The 27,500-nt window shown below is 44.0% G+C and overlaps 1 protein-coding gene across 1 annotated transcript in view; it reads right to left on the bottom strand.

Annotated features, from left to right (window-relative positions):
• Nucleotides 1-27,500, bottom strand: part of LOC125295265 (membrane-associated phosphatidylinositol transfer protein 2-like) — a 61,361-nt gene that overhangs the window by 11,678 nt on the left and 22,183 nt on the right. Inside the window, exons 2-17 of the mRNA XM_048244528.1 lie at nucleotides 25,287-25,557; nucleotides 21,565-21,779; nucleotides 20,731-20,852; nucleotides 19,177-19,257; nucleotides 18,715-18,850; nucleotides 18,190-18,623; nucleotides 16,733-16,828; nucleotides 6,500-6,604; nucleotides 5,846-5,898; nucleotides 5,027-5,077; nucleotides 3,010-3,254; nucleotides 2,195-2,384; nucleotides 1,934-2,053; nucleotides 1,524-1,738; nucleotides 1,155-1,330; nucleotides 835-1,005 (exon numbers count right to left, since the gene is read on the bottom strand). Coding sequence (XP_048100485.1) covers nucleotides 835-1,005; nucleotides 1,155-1,330; nucleotides 1,524-1,738; nucleotides 1,934-2,053; nucleotides 2,195-2,384; nucleotides 3,010-3,254; nucleotides 5,027-5,077; nucleotides 5,846-5,898; nucleotides 6,500-6,604; nucleotides 16,733-16,828; nucleotides 18,190-18,623; nucleotides 18,715-18,850; nucleotides 19,177-19,257; nucleotides 20,731-20,852; nucleotides 21,565-21,779; nucleotides 25,287-25,364 — 2,488 coding nt within the window. The 5' untranslated portion in view covers nucleotides 25,365-25,557. The remainder of the gene's footprint in view (nucleotides 1-834; nucleotides 1,006-1,154; nucleotides 1,331-1,523; nucleotides 1,739-1,933; nucleotides 2,054-2,194; nucleotides 2,385-3,009; nucleotides 3,255-5,026; nucleotides 5,078-5,845; nucleotides 5,899-6,499; nucleotides 6,605-16,732; nucleotides 16,829-18,189; nucleotides 18,624-18,714; nucleotides 18,851-19,176; nucleotides 19,258-20,730; nucleotides 20,853-21,564; nucleotides 21,780-25,286; nucleotides 25,558-27,500) is intronic.

The raw sequence follows: 27,500 nt of genomic DNA, 5'->3' as shown, positions 1-27,500 counted from the left end.
TTCACTCTCATGGACTTGTGAAAGTCACAGCTGCCAGATGACGGCTCTCTTAACCCAATCAGCCCAGTTATTTCCAACTGTAGTGGTCAGTGTAAACTCAAAAGAACTCCACCCAACCTTGCACTCTCTCTCTCTCCACCTAACACCTCTCTCTTGCTTCCTAGTAGTTTCCTCTAAAGGACAAATCATTTTCTAGCAATTAGCCATCACGTACAACAGATTAAAAATAGACAAATAGGCTGTGTTCACAAGCCAGATACTTTTTATGCATCATTTATACATTTTGGCCTTTCAGCCACAAGAAAACTCCACATGACCAAAGAATTTTTTTTTTTTTTTTTTTTTCGGCCAAAGTGGATATTTTCAAAAATTCTATTTGCATGTGTGGACAAAGAAAACAGAGTTTGTGACATGTCATTTTCTCCCTTGTTTGAAATGTTTTCAGGTCTCTGATTGGCCAACATCGCCATCTGCCTGATTGACATGTTCTTGATAGCCTTTAACGGCTGGTTTTGCACACCCGTGTGAATGGGATTCTTTTCAAATATGGAGGACAAATATGTGTTTTTAAAGATACCTGGCTACATGTGGACATAGCCTTAATAGCCATATGCATTTATGCAAGTGTGAGAGTAAAACAACACATAAATACAGGGTGTCTGTGACAAGCGGTGTGTATGTGTGTGTTTGTGTGTGTGCAAGCGTGTTTTATCATGTGTGTGTCTGAGGTGAAATGCACCATGGTCGGGCATCTGTGCTTGATGCATGCATGCGTGCGCGTGTGTGTGTGTGTGTGTGTGTGTTTGTGTGTGTGTTTTAGTGAGTGAGTCTCACCTAGCAGAGCGGAGTTGCCGTCCCCCAAAGGGAAGCGCTGGTAGCGCGGCACGCTGAAGGGGGGCAGCAGGTGGAACTTCTTCTCCAGCAGAGGCTCCACCCGCGAGGCAGACGGGTCGGCTGGGTGGAACAGATTATACACCTGCTGACAGGCAGGACGCAGCAGCGCCACTAGGGGGAGACACACACACACACACACACACACAGAGGAGAGGAGAAATGAAGGGCCGCTGAGAGGGACATGTCTGCTGTGTGTGTGTGTTTGTGTGTGTGTGTGTGTGTGTGTGTGTGTGTGTGTGTGTGTGTGTGTGTCGCCTTACCCTCTAATGATGGGATGACAGTCTTGCGCAGAGCGAGCACCAGTCCCAGCGGGGAGCCAAATAGGAAGAAGTCGGCCACGTCAAAGTCAAACCTGCCCAGGGCCCCACCCTCCAGCATAGTGCTGTTACTAGACCTGCGGGAACCTGTCTCTGCACGCAGCACACTGCTGTGCAGACTACACACACACACACACACACACACACACACACACACACACACACACACACACACACACACAATGAAAAACACAGCAAAAGATGACAGAATTGTTCTATTGCTCTGTAGAATACATGACAGAGGTTTGAAAAATATCTCACAAACACCTCCACAGGTCTATGTTGTCATTCATCTCGCACACACTGACAAACCTGGTGAGGAAGTCATGGTGGTGTTTGATGGTGTCAATCTCATAGGTGGAGGAGTCGCTCCTCTTGCGAAGGCTCTGTCGCGTTGGCTCTTCGGCACCCCCTGCTCGCGGGATGTCGATGTTGCTGCGACTCAGCTGCCGGCTGCCCTCGAGAGACAGAGTGGGCGACGGGGGACCGCAGTTTATCACAATCCCTGGGGAGAGCAGCTCCGGGTCCTGGAGAGAGAGAAGCAGACACACACACACACACACATTTCACAAAGCTGTCTGTTATGTCTGTTATATTAGACACAGATACATTAGACAGTACTATACATACAGTAGTAATCTGATCTTACATATTTGCTAATGCTATGCTAACACATGAGACAGCTGATTAAAGCTGAAAGACAAAGGCCAAAGGTGACAGACCTGTACACTGACAAGGCTGCCACGGCGACTGCTGTTCTGGCTCTCACAGACTGTCTGAGAACTGCTGCACAAGGCATCAAAGCCCAGGATGCCCCCAACACAGTCTCCTATTAAACACACCTGAGAAACACATACAGAGCAAAGCCATATGCACTACTGGTCAACTCTACTGACAGAAATCTATATTTTAACAGTGAAAATACATAGGTAAGTAAGATAGCAAGCACAGAGGTATATTATCCGAGACTGTCGAAAGCTCACCTGTCCTGAGAAGGCCACCCCATCTAGGGACCTGATGAAGTCAGCGTACACCTGGTTGGCTCTGGTGATGACCGTGGCCACGGCTTCCTGGTACTGCGGAGAGGAAGTGGCCAGGAGGGGGAGGGCCGCCAGGGGGATGTGGTCCTGACTGCTGCTCAGACAGCCCTCGTCATAACTGTAGGGGCTCAGACTACACACACACACACACACACACACACACACACACACACACACACACACACACACACACACACATAACACAATCAGAGGTGTGGTCTTCTGCAGTCATCATTACACTACATGTGTCTTATTCATCCATCTGTGTATATCTGTGGGCTTACATTGATCTAGAATTGGGTTTATTCCCAGTTATGTCATGTACAATATGTGTTTATAGTGGCATACATAGCTGCAATTGTTACAACGAGGTGGGATGGTTACATATCCAGTATGATAATGCATGAATCTTATTGTCATCTTAGTGTCAGAAAGTTGAAATAGTCCAGTGTAGGAAATGAATTGTCCAAGGGGATTAGGAGTTGTCATAGGGCAAGTAGTGGGTCGCTAGGCTGCGCGGGCCAGGAGTCCGAGCAGGGGGACAGCAATAGGCAATGGTAGGGCAGTCGTAGGGATGGGACTTCAGGTGAGATGAGTGAGATGAGGGATGGCTGATGACTGGTAATGGTATACCTCACACATGCTTACATATAAATATTTGTATGACCAGGTTTACAATTATACACATCGGTGCACGTGTGTGCATGTGTGCATTTGTGTGCATGTGTGTGTGTGTGTGTGTGTGTGTGTGTTCTCACTTGGACACCAGGGAGAAAGCCTCAGCGCAGATGGCGGGGCAGGGCACCAGGCGGATGGCGATGTGTCCCAGTGCTGAGGGGTAGTGCACGCGCATCACCGAGTCGAAAGCTGACGACAGCGTGTTGACGTCGGCCTGCTTGGAGCTGGGCTCTCCGCCCCCAGAGTCCAGGATGTTCCCGCCATGCAACACCAGGATCAACACGTGTGTGCTGCACACCTGCAGAGTAGGCTGGGAGGAACCATCCTGCCGGGAGAGAGAGAGAGAGAGAGAGAGAGAGAGAGAGAGAGAAAGAAAGAGAGAGAGAGAGAGTAAGAGAGAGAGAGAGAGAGAGAGAGAGAGAGAGAGAGAGAGAGAGAGGGGGGAGAGAGAGATTAGGAATATAAAGAAAAGAAACAAAGAAACCATGACTAAAAGGAGAGATGGATGGATAGATGGATGAATGCATTAATGATTGAGTAACATATGTATGCAGATGAACAAAAACGTAGATGTTAAAACGGAAGGCCGTAGTTGGATGGAGCAACGCAGGAGCGGTGGACCAAACGCATGGCTGATTCAGCAGATGCATGGATGTGGGGTGGAGAAGAAGAGGGACATGGGAACAACAGAGAGGACAAAGAGGAGGAGACTACAGCAGAGCAGAGAGGGCCTGAAGCACTCGTCTGTCCTTCCACCTCTTCTCTGCTCCTACAAGATGATGCCACTAATGTCACTGCTTACAAATGTAGCCACCTTTCACTGGTCATCATGACCTGTGACTAATGGTGTTGGGGACAGCAGCGCTGACAATCTAACACTAAATAATAGCACTATACTACACTAGACTCTTCTGTAAGCTAGGTGTCTATTTACATGTAGTTTGATTGTCATGACTGATACACATTCACTGGTGCTACAATGTACAATGCAGAGGAAGCAGATCAAGATAGAGATGAAGAGAATGCAATTGTACATGAAGCTAACGCTGTCGGCAAAAAACAAATTGAATTTTGATTCCATATTTGCATGCAAACCCTCAAACAAACTTCCAGTGTGCCTGACAGTACATATTATATCATGAAATGAAAAAAGAATAAAAAAATATGTGTGTGTGTGTGTTGGGCTGGTAGCTGATAGGAGACATCACATCTTTTTTGCTGTGTCTATATGCAGCTATAGAATAATGGTGTATGTGGACTCACTCAGTACTAGTAACGGGATATCACCAAATATCCAGTTATCTTTTTTTATTTTTATTTTTATTATCACAGCACTGAAATGACAAACTGAAGCCACTCGTTGGGAAATAATTTTTAAAGAGCCTTTAATTAAAACACTAAATTCCATCCCTGACAAACTAAGATGAGCAATGATGAGGTCCAGTTCAGGCTGGTCATCCTTCATATCGTCCTCTCTTCCTCCTCTGCCTCAGTGGCCCAACCAGACTGACAGACGCACAGCCACAGAACATGGACACTACACGGTCACTAGCCCCGGTCAACACTGGCACCCCAGACTACAACACGGGCGCCAATCAACTGCTGACTCCACTCCAGACGTGGACCACAGAGGGGGGGAGGGGTATGGGGCGGGGGGGGTTTGGGTTAAGGGTAGGGCTTCAGTTCTGGATCTAGGCTGATTCGTAACACACACACACACACACACGCACACACACGCACATTTTCTTGGGTTCTACTTGTAGACGGAGGTAGAGGATGCACTAGGAAACACTGGGTTCTGTTCCGGCTGTGCAGACACAAACTGCAATCGCTCAAACAAGCACCATGTCACTTAGAACCAGCCAGTACTGCGGGCTTTTCATCCCAAACCTCTGTTAGCCTGCTGTATTAGTCACATCTATAAGTGACAGTCTCTATTTGCAGAGTAAGACAAATTAGAAGTAAATCAGAGTGAGATCTGGTTAACAGAGGCTTCAGAGAATGACACCACAGTGGCTGTTTCCATAGCAACAGGTGCAGCGGTGAGCATTGTAGCACGTGCTTGCGCCACTGGAGCAGAGGCTGCAGGTTACTTACTGACAGGTGCCTGGTCACCAAGATAGTGGGGATGGAGGCGTGGCCACACATCTACAGCAAGTGCAAAGGGACAAAAAACACTAGAAGAATGACTCTCCTGATCTTGATCTTGACTGTCCTGATCTTATCCTTGATCCTGATCAGTCCCGAGAAACATATGGATTTACTGCATCACCTCAGTTACCAGGAATGCTGCTCACACAAGTATTTGTCCATATGGAATCTATACCTATTGTACATGCATCTATAATCATTCCATATCAGCTCTAGAGATCTACAGCCATGTGCAAAGCATGGAAATGAGGCACAAAGCATGACATTTTGTCTAAAATAATCCTCTGATCATAACAATGAATATTATTTGATGACTTTAGGAACCCCATATGATTCCACAAACATCAAGTAATATCATCAAGCTATGCGTGGAGTGCAGAGAGGAAGTGAAGGTTGTCTTCCCTGAGTACAGATCCTGCCGTAACACTGTATGCCTCTCCTTGACTTTTAGTTTATGTGCATTAGTCAACAAGACAACCCAATAAGATAAAAAGACAGCATGGTATGGGCAAATACACAGTAGTCAAAGGACCTCTCTTATTGCCATAGTACTTCCTCTTCCAACTGGTCACCGTGTCTTTCATGCTTGTGTCAGGGTTGGGCTCAAATCAGTGTAACCTATAGCTACCTTCAGCAAACAAAGTATGGAGGTTCAAAGATGGAGGAAACCAGGTGAGTCTGGAGTGGCGCCACAGGCCAGGTCATTGTGGCTTAACGTCTGTCTGCGCTGCCATGCTCTGATTGGTCAATCTTGGTCACACTCACCTCCTCTAGTCTCTCCTCACTGGCTGCCCTGGCATAGTCTCCGCCCAGTTCACCTTCAAGAAACAAACGAATGAACATCACACTCAGAGACAATACAAAGACAATTACAACGTGTTATTCAGGTGAGTAAAATCCCCCTGCATGAAACAGTGGTACGTTTTCAAAACCTAGATCCATTTTAACATTTTAATTGACTGAAGCTGACTGTGGTAGGCTATAAAAAGCATGGGTAAAGGCTTCCAATCATATTTAATAAAGGCGGCCACATTTTTCAATGTGAATATGTATTCATCAATAGTGTTATTTCTCATTTTTAATTCAAATTTGAAACTGGTTAAAATGTAACCAGCAGTTTTCATTTAGATCTAATACCACACTCATTTACCTGCAGGGGATGAATTATAATAACTGACAATTACAGGCCTGCACTAAAGCATTCCGAGTAATTAAGCCTCATCTCTGGGCTTTTTTCATCAGCCTGATCCACTCACAATGTTCCATCATATTGCTGAAGGAAGGACATTCATTATCCTGTTATGTTGTTAAAAGGGATTTCCCTGTATTACTATAATAGATTATTATGTGTCTCACTGTTCCAATTCACATGCACACACACACACACACACACACACACACACACACACACACACTCACCAGCAGTCTCCTCCGAATCAGTGGCCTCAATCTTGTCCATGAGATCATTGGAGTTCCACTTGGTGATCTCTTTGGGGAAGATCTCTTCATTATCAGACAAGTCCTCTGTGACAGCAAGAGACAGTGAGACAGACAGACAGACAAGAAGACACAGACAGTCAGAAGAGAGAAGTAGAGAAGTTTCAAGTCTCAATAACTTATTCACATGGGGGACACCATGGGAAAATGGTATGCCTGTATGTATGTGTGTGTGTGTGTGTGTCTGTGTGTGTGTGTGTGTGTGTGTGTGTGTGTGTGTGTGTGTGTGTGTGTGTGTGTGTGTGTGTGTGTTAGAGACTGAGACTACATTTTTTCAGACATTGATTTTTTTGGCTCAAACATGCTTTCATACATGAATAGACTGAGTGACAGTCAAAAACCCTTGACGTTATAAACTATTTGGTTCCGTAATTGAGGTTTCCACAGACCACCATGCACACACCCTCTTATAAACGCTGATTATGTTAAGGTCATTTTGACCTGATATATATTTCATATCTTATAACTCACCTTAACATTTAAGTACAGACTTTACAGTTTGACACAGCATTACTTTTACTTCACTATAATTCAACCAGATAGTGAATGTTACCATGTTTACCAAGTCAGCTGATTGTGTGACTCTAGCGCCCCCAGAAGGCCACATGCAATTCAAATGTTTGAAAATGTTGTAAACATAGTTAAAAACAATAATACTTAAACAACTATTATTCAGCCCCACAAAAAATGTTTTACTAATATTATATTTAGACTATTTAGGTTATTACATTTACAAAAATGAGACCATTTAGTGATAAATCAAATCTATAGTGCCACCTTTTGAATTAACCTTGTAGCAATTATATACTGTGCCAATTATAATATTTCAATACCAAACCTTGGCTAGAGCTGAGAAAATAAAGGATGGTGACAGGTAGAGCGATGACTCATTCAAGGCTCGGAATTATAGAGAAAGTGAGTTTGTTAAAGGGATTTCAGACATGAGGGGTGGGGTGTTATTACGGAAGACATTAAGGACATTTTTGAGGCATATAAGTCCTTTACACCAGATAAAGTAGATTAGAGCTATAACATATACCTACGTTTGAGCAAATTAATCTTTTTTCAAAGCTATTTTTTCCACCTCCTATAGGTTATCTCTATCTCTCGTAGGCCTATACTGTGCATTAGCCGAGCTGTAGGATCATCTCATGCTGACTAAATTGTTAATTAATGCAATGCTCTATACTGCAGTCTAACAATTGTGTGCAATCATCAACCATCCCCTGAGATGTTATGTCAAGATCTAAACACATAAAAAAAAAAATGAATTGAAAAGAGGTCAGTAGGGGGGGTCCATGCTTTTGCTGCACTATGGACCCTTTCAAGAGAGTTCCATTATCAGCATCATAGTTGGCCCCACAAGACTTCCGTTTTAACATTCCATATGTTATCTTAATGCAGAGGAAGTAGATTGGGAACCAATTAGAATGTTCAAGCATTGTTTTTGTTTACCTTGTTGAAAGGGTCTATAGAAAACCATGCTTGAAGAGGTCAGTGGAGGGGGGTGGGTGCTTGCAATGCATATTGTAGCTACTATGCCAGCATTGTAAATTAGCTTTTTTTAAAAAATAGATATTTTAGCATGAAATTATGAGTATAAAGAAGTCTGACTAGTTTATAACACACTAACATAATAGGTGTCACCTTTTTTATAGCATGTACAGTCACAGTGATTAAAAAAATCAACAAATATTAGTTTTTGGGGTCATTTTAGGAAGCTAAATGGACAGCCATGAAGATTGATCACTTAAAGGAGAATTCCGGTGTGATATAGACCTAAAGTGTGTTGAAACATGATACCGAGTGTGAACGTATGTCTCATAGCTCACCTCGGCTTGTCCCCTGCACTCAGAAATCTGGCGATAGTTAGCCAATGCTACCAACACAGTGTTTCGTTGTGGTACCTCGGGCATCGCCCTAGCCATGCAAATAAATCACTGTTTTACACCATTTACGAGGCTCAAAGTAGCTCCATACTTCATTGGTAGACTTCCAAGGGCCTTGTCATTTAAAACAAGACATGGAGAACTTTGAAAAAGCACTGGTAGTTTATTTACAACGACGATTTATACAGACAGTACCTTGAGGAATTTTAGCGTTCGACGCCATCTTGAATTTAGTCACGATAAGTCGAACGACGAGTACGAACGAACAGGTATGATAAGGGATCAGATTCCAGTAGCAGCAACTGGAATCCATGCATTTTCACGGAATTATTTTTGGAATACTTTGAGCCTCGTAAATGGTGTAAAACAGTGATTTATTTGCATGGCTAGGCTGATGCCCGAGGCACCACAACGAAACACTGTGTTGGTAGCATTGGCTAACTAGCGCCAGATTTCTGAGTGCAGGGGACAAGCCGAGGTGAGCTATGAGACATACATTCACACCCGGTATAATGTTTTCCGTATTTAAAAATGTGGGTCACTATGACCCTAACACAATAGGAGGGTTGAATGGCTTTATTAAACATATAATTTTCAGGTAGATTTATGCAAGTATTACAATTATTTTATCTTGTAATTTTAACAGTTGTCAAATCTAATCTTGGGCAGCCGTGGCCTACTGGTTAGCACTTCGGACCTGTAACCGGAGGGTTGCCGGTTCGAACCCCGACCAGTAGGCATGGCTGAAGTGCCCTTGAGCAAGGCACCTAACCCCTCACTGCTCCCCGAGCGCCACTGTTGATGCAGGCAGCTCACTGCGCCGGGATTAGTGTGTGTACACTGTGTGCTGTGTGTGTTTCACTAATTCACGGATTGGGATAAATGCAGAGACCAAATTTCCCTCACAGGATCAAAAGAGTATATATACTTATACTACTTATATTTATCTAGACGTGAACATAAACTAGGGCTGAATGACACAGTGGTAAGGCTGTGTTGTAATCAAGTGCAGTTACGGCTCCAAAAAAATCCCTCAAGACGTCCTCTCTAACATCCTAATTCAGAATTGGTCCATATAGAATACTTTAACTCTGACTAGGCATTTTCAAGCAGTCCGTGCTATTCAGGTCGCATGCCATTCTTGAATTTCCCCTTGGGGATCAATAAAGTATCTATCTATCTATCTATCTATCCATTCTACTAAAACTGATGAAGGCGATGTTTTATAATACTCCCTTCAACATATTTATTGCAAACAACAAATCCAACTACTCTGCTGAAATACTTTGAGGGGAAGTCCTATTTGGTAAATTTACATTTTCAGCACAACATTTATATGAGGATGTGTTTGTGCAATGAGAGTAAAGATGTTTAAAAGCAGTTACATACTATTACAACATCATGTCACATACATTTGATCAATGTGTCAATTAGCAATCAAAAGATAATAAAGCAACAGTGCATCTTGATTTTATGTGTACATTTTAAGCAGCAGTGGCTTCAACAGCAGAGGTTTTATAAGGTGTATTTTAATTGCACCTTGAAATTCATTTTGATGCTCATGGAAATTCATATGCTCATCGTGAAGGGGAAATAAACACACCTGTCTTCACTTTTTTCCATCTCCTGCCGAGGCTATGCATCATGCAGTTCAGTGGTTTGAGTCGAACCACTCAGTGAAAATATAAGGCTTTTTCAGCACAGCATCACCAACTACCATTTAGACAACAGTCAACAGCAAATTTGATCAACATCAACTGTGCTGTTGTTGGTGTTTGCATGCTTAAGTAGTTAGACCACTAGTCTTATATCTATATATATATATACATTAGTGTATTTCTAAGGCTCCTGGACAACATGGGTACATAGGGCTGCCTTTGGTAGTTATGTATCAACGTTGTTGACCCCTCCTTTCAAGGTGAATTTGTTTTTTTTTAAATACTGTGAACTCATAATTAGTATTTCAATTCAAATGTGAAGATTTGAGATGCACAGCATGCATTTTACTATGCAATTATTCCCAATTTCATTTGTGCTTAGAATACATTGTATGTGGATGTACTCTTTGACTGTCAGGGGACAAATGTTTGAGCTCTACCAAACGTTTTGCATCCACAAATGTACAACTAGTTAGTGTTGTGAAAACAGTGTGTTTATCTCTCCCTCACCATATAAAAATTAAATTTGTAGACATTCTGAAAATGAATTATCTTCAAAAGTGTAATAATGAAGTTACTTTATCAGGCTATGATCTACCACCAAAGGGAATGAACAGGTGATCCAACTATAATTTTGCTCCAACTGTTTTTGGAGACTTGATGTCTCATGAAAACCAACTGACACACAATGACTGGTATGCCTCCACTGCATCTGCCACTGTCTTAGACTCTCTACTGCTGTCCAACACATCATGTCATGGACATCTAAAGAGGACAACTACTGTGCTGTTGAACACCATGGTGCCACTGGTAACATTTTCATTAATGACATGACATCCACCATTGATGTGGACCGACAGGGCAAGTAGTTCAGCTACAGTAGGATAGCTGAAAGTACAGACAAATAAGTTGCTTGTGAAGGGTGTAGCCTGTAGCCTGAGCACAAATATATTAAATATGGCGCTACCGAGACTGCTGAAGCTGAGGAGCAGTAAAACCAAAGCCTTCACATAGTTGACCAAATAAGATAAGCGTGTCTACATTCCATGAGCATAGCCAGGCAACCTAAATCCTTCAAAGTTTCATGGAGGGGTCTTTGTGTGAGCGTGTCAGTGCAGGAATGTGTGGCCAAGCAGCTGGAGGAGCAGAGCACAGACACAGACAACACCCCCAAAGGTAACAAACCTTTAACAAACAACAGTAATGCTGACAATACATGTTACACTTACAAACATGTACAACACAATATTTTTGTATGTATGTATGTGTGTGTGTGTGTGTGTGTGTGTGTGTGTGCGCGCGTGTGTGTGTGTGTATGAAATACATGACAGATTTGTACTATTCCCAGCATCTATCCATCGGTTTATTTTGAGCACTTAACCAGAAGTAGCTATTTCTGCTCTAGGCATGTATCAATCATTGATATAAATACCATGTGTGGGTGCAAGCAAAAGAGCCTGTGTCCATCAGATCATACAGGAGTGTTATAGTGTACACGGCATGCTTCTGACCACTGGAAAACGACACAGTGTCATGAGCTGCTTGTCCTTTCTTTAACAGTCTGGGCTCTTGTCAGACACGTCGAGGGAGTTAGGTAATAACAGGAAGTGATGCATCAGGATGATCGCAGCCATTAGTGTGAGTCACTCTCTTTTGTGACACAGTCTGGATTGTGACACAAATAACAGAACACCCAGAATAGTCCAGGCAAAGTAAGGTCTGACCTTGTAACAGAATTTATTTTCACATTTTTATATTTCAATTGGTGATCTAAACACCATAGTAAAAGTCCATGAAAATCCAGTTGGTGGAAATGTGTTAAAATGGTTGTGCATTATCCTTCAGCAAATGTTGTAGAATAAGCATTCTAAAGAATATCTGACCCCATCTAACTTAACATGGAATTTTAGAATCTTGCATTGTTATGGAACATTCTTTTATTTTCAAAGAGTTAGTGAACTGGTTGGTTTGGTGTCTTTATATTATATATATATATATATATATATATATATATATATATATATATATATATATATATATATATATATATATATATATATATATATATATATATATATATTATGGCCCTTTGAATCAATGGAATGGTTGTTGAGTTTTTAAATAGAGCCAGTGTGTTTTTGCATGTACGTATATAGTTATGTATAACCTCGGTTCATTGAAGAACATGAGACATTAACCAATGGAAAGTCATTGATGTCATCGATCTGAACCAATCTCCAATCACCTGTCTAGGGGAATATTTTTGCATTATATAAGGGAGTGTCTTATTGAAATATTCTTCCTCTTTCAACATTCTGAAGTGACCGGCTGGCCAGATTCAGGAGTCAATAGGGCAGAAAGGGTTAACGTCTCATGTTCTCCTTCAGAGAACAGAGGTTGTATACATAACCATACGATATCTCTCAGTCATGTTCACTTGGTGCTACACATGGAGTATACCATAGCCCTCATTGTGATTGTGACCACATAGTTCACCGAGAACCTGTAGCAAAGTGTATACGCATTCGTCTCAAGTCAACAAATCCTGGAAGATGGCTTCATACATATCAACATATAACATCAAACACACGCTCCCTGAAGCCCAAATCTAATTCTGATCTTGGATTTATATTTATTTATTTTTTATTTATCTCTCAGACAGTTTTACCTTAAGACATGTACAGGGGAAGTATTCACTTCATCAGTAATGTGTGTGTGCTCTGTGGGAATCCAACCTCTAACCTTGGGGATGCTGCCAACTTGCTCTGTCAGCAGAGGCACAAGAGCCAGACTGAATCATAATCCTAATTCTCTCTATTGAAGTTATTACTTCCTAGAGTACCCACTAATTCATCCATCATTTATCATTCATCATTTATCATTCATCAGCACTTTAATGAACATTATGCATTTCCCCTGGATGGCAGGGGAGGGAAGGAGGGAGAGAAGGAGGCTCCAGCCCTCACTCTTCACAAGTCGTCCATTAAAAAGGGTCTCACGTTAAGACTGAACTGAATCAACAGCCTGACCAGAAGTGTGTGTTTAAGGGCACTGTGTGTGGAGTGCCCTTGCCTGCGTGGGAACCAGCACAACTAACAAGACAAGAGGCACATTCACAAGAAGCATTTACTGCGCTAGCCCCTGTTTAAATATACACTAGAGAATGGCATTACTGTGCATCAGGTGTGCACACTGTATGTTACTGTGTGTCTGCTTGTATGTAAACCTAATTGCATCCATACAACAAGTCTGTGTGTGTGTGTGTGTGTGTGTGTGTGTGTGTGTGTGTGTGTGTGTGTGTGTAGGTTCCGGAACAGCAGACTCCACTCCCCTACTGCAACTGAAGGCCCAAAGCATGCTGGGTCTCTGCTGGGTAGCCAAAGAACTGGTCTGCACCGGGAAATATGCAGAGCAGAATGAGAGGTCAGAGGTAACAGGACAAAGGGGAAAGGTCAAAGTTCACTTAGGAGGAACACAGAGGAACACACACACGCACGCCCACACTAACACACGCGGGTTGGAAATGAACTTCCTGACTTTCATCAATTGAAAAAAGCTGTGACTAAATACTTTGTTCAAATAGGTAACTATTGTTGAATGGTAATGCAGTCTATATCCCTACACTGAGCACAGACTGTCCCCTTCAAATGATATGGTTCTGTCTGATGTTTCTCTTGCTAAACAGGAGATTATTTTCATTGTTGGGTACTATGGTTATCCCAAAGCCTACTCTTCACTGCTAAACTCTGCTTCCAAATACTCTCAGTATTAACTATCTTCCCTGGCTTTCCAGCTGACCAACCAGATAATCATAAGCATATGGTTCTCTAAAACTACAACCAGCATTAACACCAACAGTACCACCTGCCTGTGACTAATAGACTAATATTGCCTGAATTTACTTTTGGGTGTCTGTCAGAGATCTCCTAACATTAGCGCCAAACCCATCTCTAAAGCTGTAGAAGGCGAGGTGTAATGTTTTCCTTGGGACTACAGCACTAGACTGCTGCCATTAGAGCCCATTCTGGACTGTGACTGTGACTGTGTGTTTCAGAGAGGGCGGAGAGGCCCATCTGGCCCATCACACAGACACCAGTGGAGCTGACAGCAATGGGGAGGCAGCTCAAAGGCAGGTGACAGGTGTTCACAGGATGTGGCTGTGATAATTCAACAGAAAACTCTCTCTCTATCTCTCTCTATCTATCTCTCTCTCTCTCGCTCTCTGTCTCTCTCTCTCTCGCTCTCTGTCTCTCTCTCTCTCTCTCACTCTCTCTCTCTCTCTCTCTCTCTCTCACACACACTCTCTCTCGCTCTCTCTCTCTCTCTCTCGCTCTCTCTCCCACACACACACACACACACACACACACACACACACACACACACACACACACACAGACACACACACAGACACACACACACACACACACACACACACACACACACACACACACACACACAGAGTGAGGATAGGGGGAAGGAAAAGAGAAAGGCACAAAAGCATCTGACACTATGCAAATATGATGGAGGTGAAACGGTCGGTATCGTTTGTACTGACATGAGCCTGCTGAAGCACATCACCCAGTGCATTTGGTACATAATCAATCCTGAAGGAACATGCTGTAAGATAGTAAAAGGATGTGGGAACAGGCGGAGATCAACATGTGTCCCCAGGCCTCATCTCTATCAGTTCGTATGACCAGATTCATTCTTAATTCTAATTCCTAAATGTTGCATGCAAGATGTGATCTAGAGATGAGTGTGTATACGAGTGATAATGAATGTGAAATGCTTCTTTCCACGTGTCCACAGGTACCTTAGGTCACCAGAAACTATGGTGTGAATGGGCGACAATGCAAGGACTTCGTATTTTCCTCAATATTTAGTAACTTAAAAGTTACTTTTTAGTTTAGTCTAGTCTTAGAAGACCTGTATATTGTTGGGAGATGGTGCTTTTCTCCTTTGGGAATGTGCCGAACAGCTCTCCATCATACTGTGAGGAAATAGTAGTAGGCAGCAAAGGCATGAAGAGGACAGAAACAACACTATCTACTCCAGACTATTACTCATGTACACACACACACACACACACACACACACACACACACACACACACACACACACACACACACTATACACTATCTACTCCAGACTAGTCAAAACAACACTATCTACTCCAGACTAGTCAAAACAACACTATCTACTCCAGACTAGTCAAAACAACACTATCTACTCCAGACTAGTCAAAACAACACTATCTACTCCAGACTAGTCAAAACAACACTAACTCCCGGGTCAAAACAACACTACACAGACTAGTCAAACAACATATCTACTCCAGACTAGCACACTCCAGACAGTCACAACACACACAGACACAAAACACACTATCTGCCGGACTGGTCAAACAACACTATCTGCTCGGAAACACACAACACTATCTACTCCAGACTAGTCAAAACAACACTATCTACTCCAGACTAGTCAAAACAACTACACAAAGGAACACACACATATTCACATGCACACACACACACACACACACACACACACACTATACACTATCTACTCCAGACTAGTCAAAACAACTACACAAAGGAACAAACACATATTCACATGCACACACACACACACACACACACACACACACACACACACACACACACACACACACACACACAGACACACTACACACTACACCATGTACACACCAGACTACACACTATACACTATCTACTCCAGAACACACAAAGGAACATATTCACATGCACACACACACACACACACACACACACACACACACACACACACACTATACACTATCTACTCCAGACTAGTCAAAACAACTACACAAAGGAACAAACACATATTCACATGCACACACACACACACACACACACACACACTATACACTATCTACTCCAGACTAGTCAAGACAACTACACAAAGGAACAAACACATATTCACATGCACTGTGCTACTCATGTACACACACACACACACACACTATACACTATCTACTCCAGACTAGTCAAAACAACTACACAAAGGAACAAACACATATTCACATGCACACACACACACACACACACACACACACACACACTATACACTATCTACTCCAGACTAGTCAAAACAACTACACAAAGGAACAAACACATATTCACATGCACTGTGCTACACACACACACACACACACTATACACTATCTACTCCAGACTAGTCAAAACAACTACACAAAGGAACAAACACATATTCACATGCACTGTGCTACTCATGTACACACACACACACACACACACTATACACTATCTACTCCAGACTAGTCAAAACAACTACACAAAGGAACAAACACATATTCACTACACAAAGTGGAACAAACACACATGCACTGTACACACATGTACACACACACACACCCACAGTCACTCCAGACACTACACACAAAGGAACAAACACATATTCACATGCAACTCATGTACACACACACACACTATACACTGCTCCCAGACTAGTCAAAACAACTACACAAAGGAACAAACACATATTCAAATGCACTGTGCACACACACACACACACACACACACACACACACACACACACACACTTACCATGGGCATCAAAGAACTCCTCATCAGAGCTGTCATCCGAGTCCCGAGCGATGCTCTGCATCCTCCATTCTGAAATGCTATGACGTGATGGACTCACTGGAATATCACACACACACACACACACACTACGCACACACACACACGCACACACACACACACACACACACACACACAAGACAATAAAATAAAACAATATATTAGTATCCATATTTTAAAAATATTTTGGTATAATTTTTTTTTATAAATGTAAATGTTGTATACTTATATTATATAAAAAAAAAATAAGTATAAAAATATATATATTTTCAAGTGTATCAGAAAGTCACCTATTACCAACCATCCCGTATTTCCGACCTCTTACGTGTATGTGTCACTTAATATTCATTTCTATACAAATCAAGACGGTGGATTCCTAAAGAAACGCAAGCACCCACACCATAAATGTATCTTAATTAGCTATGTACCAAAAATTACATTTTACCGTGAGTATTAAAAAACATCGTTGTTGTAGAATTTTCAAACGAAAGGGCCGGTAATTGGTGCTTTTACAATACTGTACAGATGCATATGCACATATGCACACGCACACACGTACACAGGCATGCATGACTCTGATAACTTTTTATCTGAGATCTTTTAGTCGGACTCCTTTTCATCTGATTTCTGAACGTACACAGGCATGCATGCACAATATAGTGACTAAGACTACATAGACAGAAAACAACACAACCTCATATGTGTCTCTAACAGCTCCTGTCTATTTCTGAGCTGCAAGCATGTGTGTTTCTATGTGTGCGTGTGTGTGTGTGTGTCTCTCTCTCTTTCTCTCTCTCTCTCTGTGTGTGTGTGTGTGTGCGTGCATGTGGCATGTGTGTGTGTGTGTGTCTCTCTCTCCTTCTGTGTGTGTGTATGTGTGTGTGTGTCTGCACATGTGTGGGTGGGTGACCACTTAGGTGAGACCCTTAGGGAGCCAAAGACAGCAGCAAAGCAAAGGAAGTGTGAAGGAATGTGTGTGTATGACAGACAGAGGCAGAGAGAGTGAAAGGGAGAGAGTGTGTGTGTGTGTGTGTGTGTGTGTGTGTGTGTGTGTGTGTGTGTGTGTGTATTCTGGTGATGAGATGAATTGTGGGGTGTGAAAGCACTCTCCAGTGATGTCAGTGTTGTTGCTAAAAAAAGCTGTTAAAGCATCTGACAGGGAAAGTAAGGACACACACACAAACACACATTTACTTACACACACACACACACACACACACACACACACACACACACACACACACACACACACACACAATGACTCTAAACATACCTACATAAGACACATTCCAAATAGTGGTTGAGAGCTGATATGTGCATGTGTGATTATTCTTGTATTGTGCGTGCGTGCGTGCGTGCGTGCATGTATGTGTGTGTGTGCGTCTGTCTGTCGATGCGTGTTTGCATCCTGCGGCACTCACCTCCTCTCTTGGACGAGCGTGAGGACCGTGAGGAGGTGGACCACTGCTTGGTGAGGCCCCCGCGGGCCTGCAGCGTGCCGGTGGCGGCGGCCGCGCTGTCGTGGTCGTCGGCCAGCCCCTCCTGCGCCTCCTGGCCCTTCTCGGGCAGCGCGCCGGGCGCCCCGTTGGCCTCAGTGGCCTCCTCGCCGCAGCTGAACTGGGCCATGCGCTGCGCCAGCGCCAGCTGTGTCTCCAGCTCCAGCTGCCGGATGTCATCCATGGTCAGGCCGTACCACTCGTCCTGCCAGCACCACGCCTGCCGGTGGGCGTGCACCATCACCTTACGCAGGCCTGTGACACACACACACACACACACATTGGAAACCAAATTTGGACCTAGCACAGTGAGCTGGGGCAAGCCACACACACACAGACACACACAAAAGACATGGATACTGTATGCAAAACAAAGCCCATAGTATAAACACACACACACACACACACACACATACACACACACACACACACACACGGGCTGACACACACATGGACGATCTTGGAATGCCCCGGGAACTGACCACACACTCACCCATGCCGGGGCTCTTGGATGATGTCGTCGATTCGATCTTGGACTGCATGCCCCAGTAAGGGAGGAACTCCAATTTGGACCTAGCACAGTGAGCTGGGGCAAGCCACACACACACAGACACACACAAAAGACATGGATACTGTATGCAAAACAAAGCCCATAGTATAAACACACACACACACACACACACATACACACACGCACACACACACACACATGGGCCTAACCACACTGACACACACACTCACCCACGGTTGGATGAAGCTTCGATCTTGACTGCATGCCCCAGTAGCGAACTCCACCTTGCACAGCTTGTAGGCACACATGACGGGCTCTTTGCGTTGGAGGTCCTCCTGTCGGGTTGGTTTGGTGAGATGTCGGGATCCTTCACAATCGGTCTAGCGGGCCCCTCTACAAACACCAGGACAGGCCAGTCAGAATGAGCCTCATGGTCTTGTATTCGTGGGGAGGGATCGGGTCCTTCACAATGTCTATGGGGTCTACAAACACACCAGGACAGGCCAGTCAGAATGAGCCTCATGGTCAACTCATGCTAACTAATTTGGGAAAGGAATATTACAATAGAGTATTCACAATTAAAAAAGGGTGACGTTAATTTCATGCTGTGCACCCAATACTAACAGCAGGTATATTACAATTATTAGAAGTCATTGCTGAACTATTTCATGCTATTTCAATGTGTCTGGCATGAGAAGACCTATAAAAAGACCACTGAGGGAAGGGCAGCACACATGTCTGTGTGCTGCTTTATGCAAGCAATGCATCATGAGAGATCATTACCGGCGTGAATAAGCAGTGCAGAAATATGTGTCTAACACGGTATGCTGCTTTGGACAAGAGCACTGTTCCATATGGCACTATACATGTGATGTATGAGGTGGAGAAATGAACTATGGGAAATCTACTTCCATATTGTTTGATCGTTCATCAACCGTAAGAAAAAACTCTGACTATGTGACATCTTTCTCTCATGCACTACTGTGGTGAAATAGGTTCTGTCTTCAGAGCCACTTTCAGTGCTGACTTGGATCAGGAGTGATAAAGGGTCGGGGGAGACTGTGCATGGCAGGGCTATGTAATGTTATCCTGCACAGGCCCAGAGAGGGAGAGAGACGCCGAAGGAACAGAATGGAAGGAAAACGCCGAAGAGACGCCGAAGAGAAGAGACGCCGAAGAGAAGAGACGCCAAAGAGAAGAGACGCCAAAGAGAAGAGACGCCGAAGAGAAGAGACGCCAAAGGAACAGAATGGAAGGAAAAGTCAGACTTTCTCTGAGTCTCCACAGTCAAGACATTCTTGCTGTGTCTGACACATGAGGTGGCCACAAAGCCATAGATTCACTCCATCCATTGTGTTTGGACAGTTTGCCCTCAGGGTGTTCAACTTCCAGGTGCAACGCGCTCCAGAGATCAAGGGCCAGTATCTGCCTCCACGCCTCGGGGCGTCACATGCACACACGTCACGTCACTGAATTCAACATCATCAGAGACAAACAGGAACCTATTCTTCCGCCCATTCAGAAAGCTATGCAGTGCTGCATTGCTGCAGCTAGGGGGCGTCTGTTAACACGTAATAAATATAGCAGCCCAATATTCACAGCCTTACAGGAAGGTAACTGATGTGTTCAGGCAGAGACTGCTCAATAGCATTAATAAAAATAATTAGTGAGCTAACACACACCCACGCATTCCTGCTCATCCAGTCTTTTTAGGGGCATATTCTAATTCATCATGACTGCTAAACTAATTTGGTAATGCCTCTCCTGAACTGGAATCTCTTGAGGAACTAGCTTTCAGTACAGCAGTCCATATTCATAGAAGGCTGGCAAGTCTACCGTTAAAGGGAAATATAAAACCCTTAGCTCCTACAGAAACTCCTCCAGTTACAAAGGTGATCGTAAGACAGAGACCATTCACAGGCCTATCGGAGAGCAGTGACAGCAAGGGGGCATACCCAGAGTCCTCTGACGTCTCTCAGCAGGGGACAGGTTGAAGACGTCCGCCTGATTCCCTGTGTCCGACTTGTAAAACGTCTCGATGTCGATGGAGAACTTCTCCACAAAGGGACAGGTATACCTACAGGGCAGACAGACAGACAGACAGACAGACAGACAGAGAAGACAGAGAAGACAGGCATACAGAGACAAAGGCAGCAAGATAACAAGACAGAGAACAAAGGAGAAAGAGTGTACGAGAGAGATGAGAGAAATAGACAGAAGACAGAAGCATGGAGGTAGAGAAGAAGGGATACACGAAGTAGAAAGGGAAATGTGGACAGAGAGGGAAAGAGAGGGAGAGGGAAAGAGAGAGAGAGGAAATACATGACCATGAGAGAGGAGAAACAACAAGCCGTGGGATTTGCACACTGCCTGTGCTGTGTGGCTGCAGCTAAAAGCAGGATTAGGAGACAATGGACTTTATTGTGGAACATAATACTCCATGATGTACAACTTCATTTGTCGCATTCAATAAAATGAGTTTTCCAGTCATTGTGTGTTCATGCGTCTGTGTGTTTGTGTGTGTGTGTGTGTGTATGTGTGTGTGTGTGTGTGTGTGTGTGCATGCGTGTAATTATGTTTCCACTTGATCAGTATAAATGACTGTTTATTTTGGTGTGTGCATAAACGCGTCTTTCAAAAGAACTGTGTGAGTGTGTGTGAGTGTGTGTGTGTGTGTGTTTCCTTAATCCGAGTGTGTGTGTGTGTGTGTGTGTGTGTGTGTGTGTGTGTGTGTGTGTGTGTGTGTGTGTGTGTGTGTGTGTGCGCGCACATGTGTGTTAGTGCCTGACCTTGTGCGTGTGTACGGGTAGGCGTTCCAGGACTCCTCCTCCACGCGCAGCGCAGCCTTGGGCAGGATGGAGCGGAACCAGCCGGGGATGTGCTGCCCGATGTGGTACACCTTGTGCGTGTACTGCCCGGCGCCGCCCGGACCGTCCGTATACGGCCGGTTCTCCATGATCTCCACCCCACTGCCCTCGCCACAGCTCTCATCCCGACTCTTCTTCTGCAGGGGGCACAGAGGGCACAGGGTGAGGCCACTGTGTGTGTGTGTGTGTATAAGAGAGAGAGAGAGAGAGAGTGAGAGAGAGAGAGAGAGAGAGAGAGAGAGAGAGAGAGCGAGTGAAAGAAAAATGCTGTTCCAGTATATTAATTATGGATAATGTTGTATAAGCTCATATTCACATTCATAGAATTCATATCACCATTAATACACTTGAACAGCATGTATTTTTGGCACTTATTTCCTTCTGTTATCACCAGACGGAATTATGAGAAACACACACACACACACACACACACACACACACACACACACACACAGAGGCTTTATGGGTGCAAACTGTTACTCAACTGTCTGAGAGCTCTCATGTGAGTGTGATTGCAACAGAGGCACTAGTTAGCCATCTACTGCAACTTCCTTTAGTGCTAAGACTCAAGGCCAGTAACAGAGGAGCCTGTTTTACATTTGAAAAACAACATGTCCTTCTCCCACACACACACATGCACATGCACACTCATGCAGGCAAGCAAAAACACATTCTTTCTCCGCTTGGATACACATCATATGGCAATACTGATTCAGTGCTACCAGGAAGTAGACGGCACACAGAGTCAGAGGAGACACGCTTTGGCGTGACACTTCCTTGTGCCATTGATGTGCTGTAAACAAGGAAATGGTGTAGAGACAGAGTACCTGATGAACTTTTCAAGGAAGGTGACTGTCCTAAAAGGAATTTCCTCTGATAAATCACCAGGTCTGGGTATTTTGCAATGGAAAATCCCACTAAATCAGCATGGGATTCCCTATCCACATTGCTATGTAACCCTCTACTGGTGCTACTGGTACCGTGATTGGCTCATTCACTCCCTCACTCTCCACCTGAAGCTGGTGTGTGGTGAGCGTTCTGGTGCATAATGGCTGCCGTGCATCACCCAGGTGGGTGCTACACATTGGTGGTGGTTACTAGTGAGGTCCCCCCATCCATGTGATGCGCTTTGAGTCTCGAGAAAAAAGTAAATGTAATGTTGTTGTTGTTGTTGTTGTTGTTGTTGTTGTTGTTGTTGTTGTTGTTGTTGCTAGCAGACATACCAAGCTAAGTGACTTCAACTGAATGTACGGCCAGTTAGTCAGTGAGGGCTGTTGAGGCTGTATGAGAGGCAGAGCTCATCTCCATTAGAGCAGCTCAGGCTCTCTGTTGGACCCTGAGCGAAGGGCCTCCAGGATGAGGGGACCTCTCAGGGGGCGCTTGGACGCAAATAAACACTCACACACACACACGCACGCGCACGCACACACACACGCACGCACACACACACACACAAACTCGCACGCACACACGCACACAAACAAACACACACACAAACGTGCACGCACACGCACACGCACACACACACGCACACACAAACACACACACGCACACACACTAGGAGGAAGACAGAGAGGGAGAGAGGGATACCTTGCAAACAGTTAGTACAGTATGAGTCACAGATGTCATTTGATTCTCGTGCTCGCTCACATGGCAACAGGCACCTCTTCAGACACACACACATGACACATGCAAACACACACATAGTGTAGACAAACAATGCACATACTGGACAATCTGGTTTAGCGGCTAATCACACATTCAGAAGGGTCTAAAGGGGCTTGGGTCTGACCAGTGTGTGAGTCTGTAGATGTGCATGAGGGGTGGATATATATATGTGTGTGTGTGTGTGTGTGTGTGTGTGTTTATAATCCCTCCACTCAATGACAGCCTGTTCATTAACAGCACACTCTGCTCTCAACAGGTGCACAGACCTCTATAGATACAACACACACACACACACACATACACACACACACACACACACACACACACACACACTTTCTCACACTTGTCTGGGGCTTTTCATCAGTCTGGTGACAGGTGCCAGCGGTCTCCTGGCCTCTCTGCCAAAGGCCAAGATCAATCACACCCACCTAGAATCACACACACACACACACACTCAATCATGCGCTCACATACACAGACACAGACACAGGCGCGCACACACACACACACACAAACACACAAACACAGCTCAGAGCCAATATCTCATCCAGCCAATCTATGCTGATGAAATAGTATGGACCTCTGTGCATCTGGACATGAATGCTAGTGTGTGCAACCGTGGGAGTTCATTCTACAAGTGTAAGCTTATGTGTGTACACGTTAGAGTTTCTGTCTTCACAGAACTCTGTGTGTGTGTGTATGTCTGTGTGTGTGTGTGTGTGTGTGTGTGTGTGTGTGTGTGTGTGTGTGTGTGTGTGTGTGTGTGTGTGTGTGTGTGTGTGTGTGTGTGTGTGTGTGTACAGCCAGAGAGGAGTGTCAGGTGAACATCTCTGCTTCGTTGCCAGGGTAACACATTGTAGGTTTCGACTCATCCTCTTCTCCGTCTCTATTTCTCTCCCTCTTTCTGTGCTTCTCTCCCTCCCACTCCATCTCCACTCTTTCCCTCCCCCTTCTCTCTATCCTCCTCTTTCTCTCTCCGCCTCCTTCCCATCCACTCTGCCTGTACCATCTTTCTCTCTCTTTCTCCTTCAGTTTTATGTGGAGGGAACGTAGAATATTACCAGCTCTGATGTCACTGTTGCCAGGGTAACAGTGGAGCTGTGAGTTGGCGGGGTCACTAAGGGTCACTGCAAGATCAAACACATATGCACACACACACACACACACACACACACACACACACACCCTCATATATAGCTACACACACTGACATGCAAACACATGTGTACGCAAAAACACATACACATGTGGGTGTGTTTGTGTGTGAACATCCTCTTACTGTATGTAAATGTACTGTCTGTACTTGAGTGAGTTTCGCTGCAGAAATACACTCAAATTCAAAACATTCAGGTCATCGTATGTGAAGTGGAAAAGACTTCAGGTAAGCTATCAAAGCTACAAATCCACTCACATCCACTTACATCCCAAACCTAAGTGTTTGATGGGGTCAAACACAAGAACAGACTAAAGGCTAAAGACCTTAACTGAAAAAAACATGAGTTCCACCTAATGGTGTGCAGGGACAAGCACGTATACTGTGGTTTGGCACACAAGGAGTAGGCAATCATCCAAAGAGTGTGCAAACAATGGCACTGCAATCTGCTGTGACACAAACTCAATTCTAATCCCCGTGGATTACCAGGCACAGAAAAACAAGAGGCGGCAAATGTTACCAAACTCCAATCTGACCTGATCAGAGAAAGAGACAGATAGAGGGATAGAGAAGTAGAGAGAGAGAGAGAGAGAGAGAGGCAGAGATGACCACTGAATTTCAATGCCTAGGGAGTGTGCTATTCTACCTATTTAATCTGTTCTGTGAGTTAAAGCAATGGAACCGATTCTGTTCTGCTTGGTTCCTGCTGCACTCAGTTGGGTTGTCCTCTGCTCTGTGTGAGTGTAGTGTAGTGTAGCGGAGCAAGTGTGGGCCCTGGAACTGAGGGCCAGTGTTCTGAGTGGGCAGGAGGAGGAGGCCTCACCTGGATCATGTAGAGCTGGGCGATGCGGTACTCCTCCACGCTCAGGGGCATGGGGATGCGGTACTCCTTAATCAGCATGGTGACGCGCACGGGTCACATAGAGGTCACCCTGAGGTCAAGTGGATGTCCCAGTGTTGAGGTTCAGAGAGCAGGGAGAGAGGAGAGGGAGCGTTGGGGAAGGGGAAGAGGGAGGGAGGAAGGGAGGGAAGGGGCAGGGGTGGTGATTGGTCGTGCTTGGTCACACCGCCTTGGTGGTGGTCATTGAGGAAACCTGGGAGAAGGAGACAACAAGAGACTAGTTCAGAGACGTCAAAAGAAAGACTCAAATACTAGGGCTGCATCTAATGATTATTTTCATAGTCAATTAATCTGTCCATTATTTCTTGATGCATCGGTTAGTTGTTTGATCGATACAGTATCAGAAAATGGTAAAACAAATTTCAATCAGTGTTTCCCAAAGCCTAGGATTATGTCCTCAAATGCCTTGTTTTGTTCACACACCAAACATGTTTAGTAGGGGTGGGATCACAAAAATGTGATGATTCGATACTATTGCAATATTTGGGCCACGATACAATATTATCGTGATTCTTAACATATTACAATACAATAAGTATTGTGATTCGATTCTGCGATATATTACGATTCATGTCTCCTATATTATTCAAAGGCATTACAAAAAATAAGTAAAATAAGGCTGTTCAGCACATTTATCCCCCCTGTACACAATGCAAATGCTTTTGTTGTTAAGGTGAAGGATTAACAACAGGAAAAAACTCCAAAGACCTATATCTACTGACAAGGTAATGTTTCAAGGTAATGTTTCAAGGTAATGTTTCAAGGTAATGTTTCAGATTCTCACAAGTTTTGGCGGGGCGCCACTCTTGGATGTTGCATGGCTGGTTTTCTCAGTAGGAACTCGCTACTTCTATGCTGTATAGCTATGCTAGCCTATTACAAGTTCATTTACTATCAAATTGGCTTCATAAAGGAAAATTTTGCATAGTGTGCAAAAACTTAGTAGGAGGGTAGTGCACAATCTTTGTCATGGCATGGTTCATGTCAAGGTTCTTACTATTCGCTTTTTGTTGAAAACCGAAATACACCCACACTTTCGATGTGAAAGAAGATGTTGTGTATGACAGGTTGTGAATATGAAGTCAATTTCATTTTAAATTGCCATTGAATGCACAACAATGAAGTGCCACAACAAGCACCACCTTGTGGGCGTAATAAGCTAATTTAATGTTATTAGAGTAAACCTGACTCAAAAAAAATGTAAAAGGATAAACGCACTACTGTATCGATATAATTGCATTCACAAAATTTCACGATACTGAACAGAATCGATTTTTTTCCCCACCACTAATGTTTAGTGTACTGTTCTAGAAGAGTAAGTGAAGCTGAAAATACTCAAGTTTAAGAAGGTATTTTATACAAAAATTACACAAACCACTTAACCCATCACCAAAATAGTTGCTGATTAATCTAATAGTTAAAAACTAAACAAGAAACAAAAACAAGAGAAAAACTCTTGTCAAACCAAGCTTAGAGACATCAAGAGCCTGGCTCAAAGTAGCAACTCACACAGCCTACTGAAACTACTGAAGAAGACAGTCTGAGTCACGGCATGACACCAGCGGGTGTGCCCAGCAAAACAAATGCAAATCCACTGTTTGATATATTTCGATCTCAGCCGAACACATCATAGTTGGGTTGGACAACAGGTGGATTCATTCATTTGCATGGATTTCTAACCACAGTAATGTACAATGAGACACCTACACAAAGGCACACAAACACACACCACCCACACAGTCTAACAGCAGGTAGTGTGGCTCTCAGTCTGAGCAATAAGGCTTCTTTTATATGAGAGTTACAGCTGAACATCAACACTCAAGAAAAGCAACAAGATGCATCATCAGTCCCTCAGCCATCCCCCAGTGTCCGTCTCTCTGCTGTCCCTGATCTGCCGTCTTCACACCAGCCACACTGATGCCAACTGGACTACAGCAATGGCATAACTAAAACAAATACACACACACAGCTAACACCCGACGGAGGACATCACCAGTCCCACCCATTCACAAGCAAATGTAGTAGACAGCTAGAGTAGACAGCTAAATCCAGGAATAGTCTCCTGTCCATGAAGAATACCTTCTGTCCAAACCAAGAGCTTTCACTCCAGTGGTAGATCCCTCAAAGGTCATGACT

Source organism: Alosa alosa, chromosome 5 (assembly GCF_017589495.1).
Source record: "Alosa alosa isolate M-15738 ecotype Scorff River chromosome 5, AALO_Geno_1.1, whole genome shotgun sequence".
NCBI classification, from domain to species: Eukaryota; Metazoa; Chordata; class Actinopteri; order Clupeiformes; family Clupeidae; genus Alosa; species Alosa alosa.
Note: the sequence above shows the minus strand (reverse complement) of the source record. Positions and strands in the feature narration are given on the sequence as shown.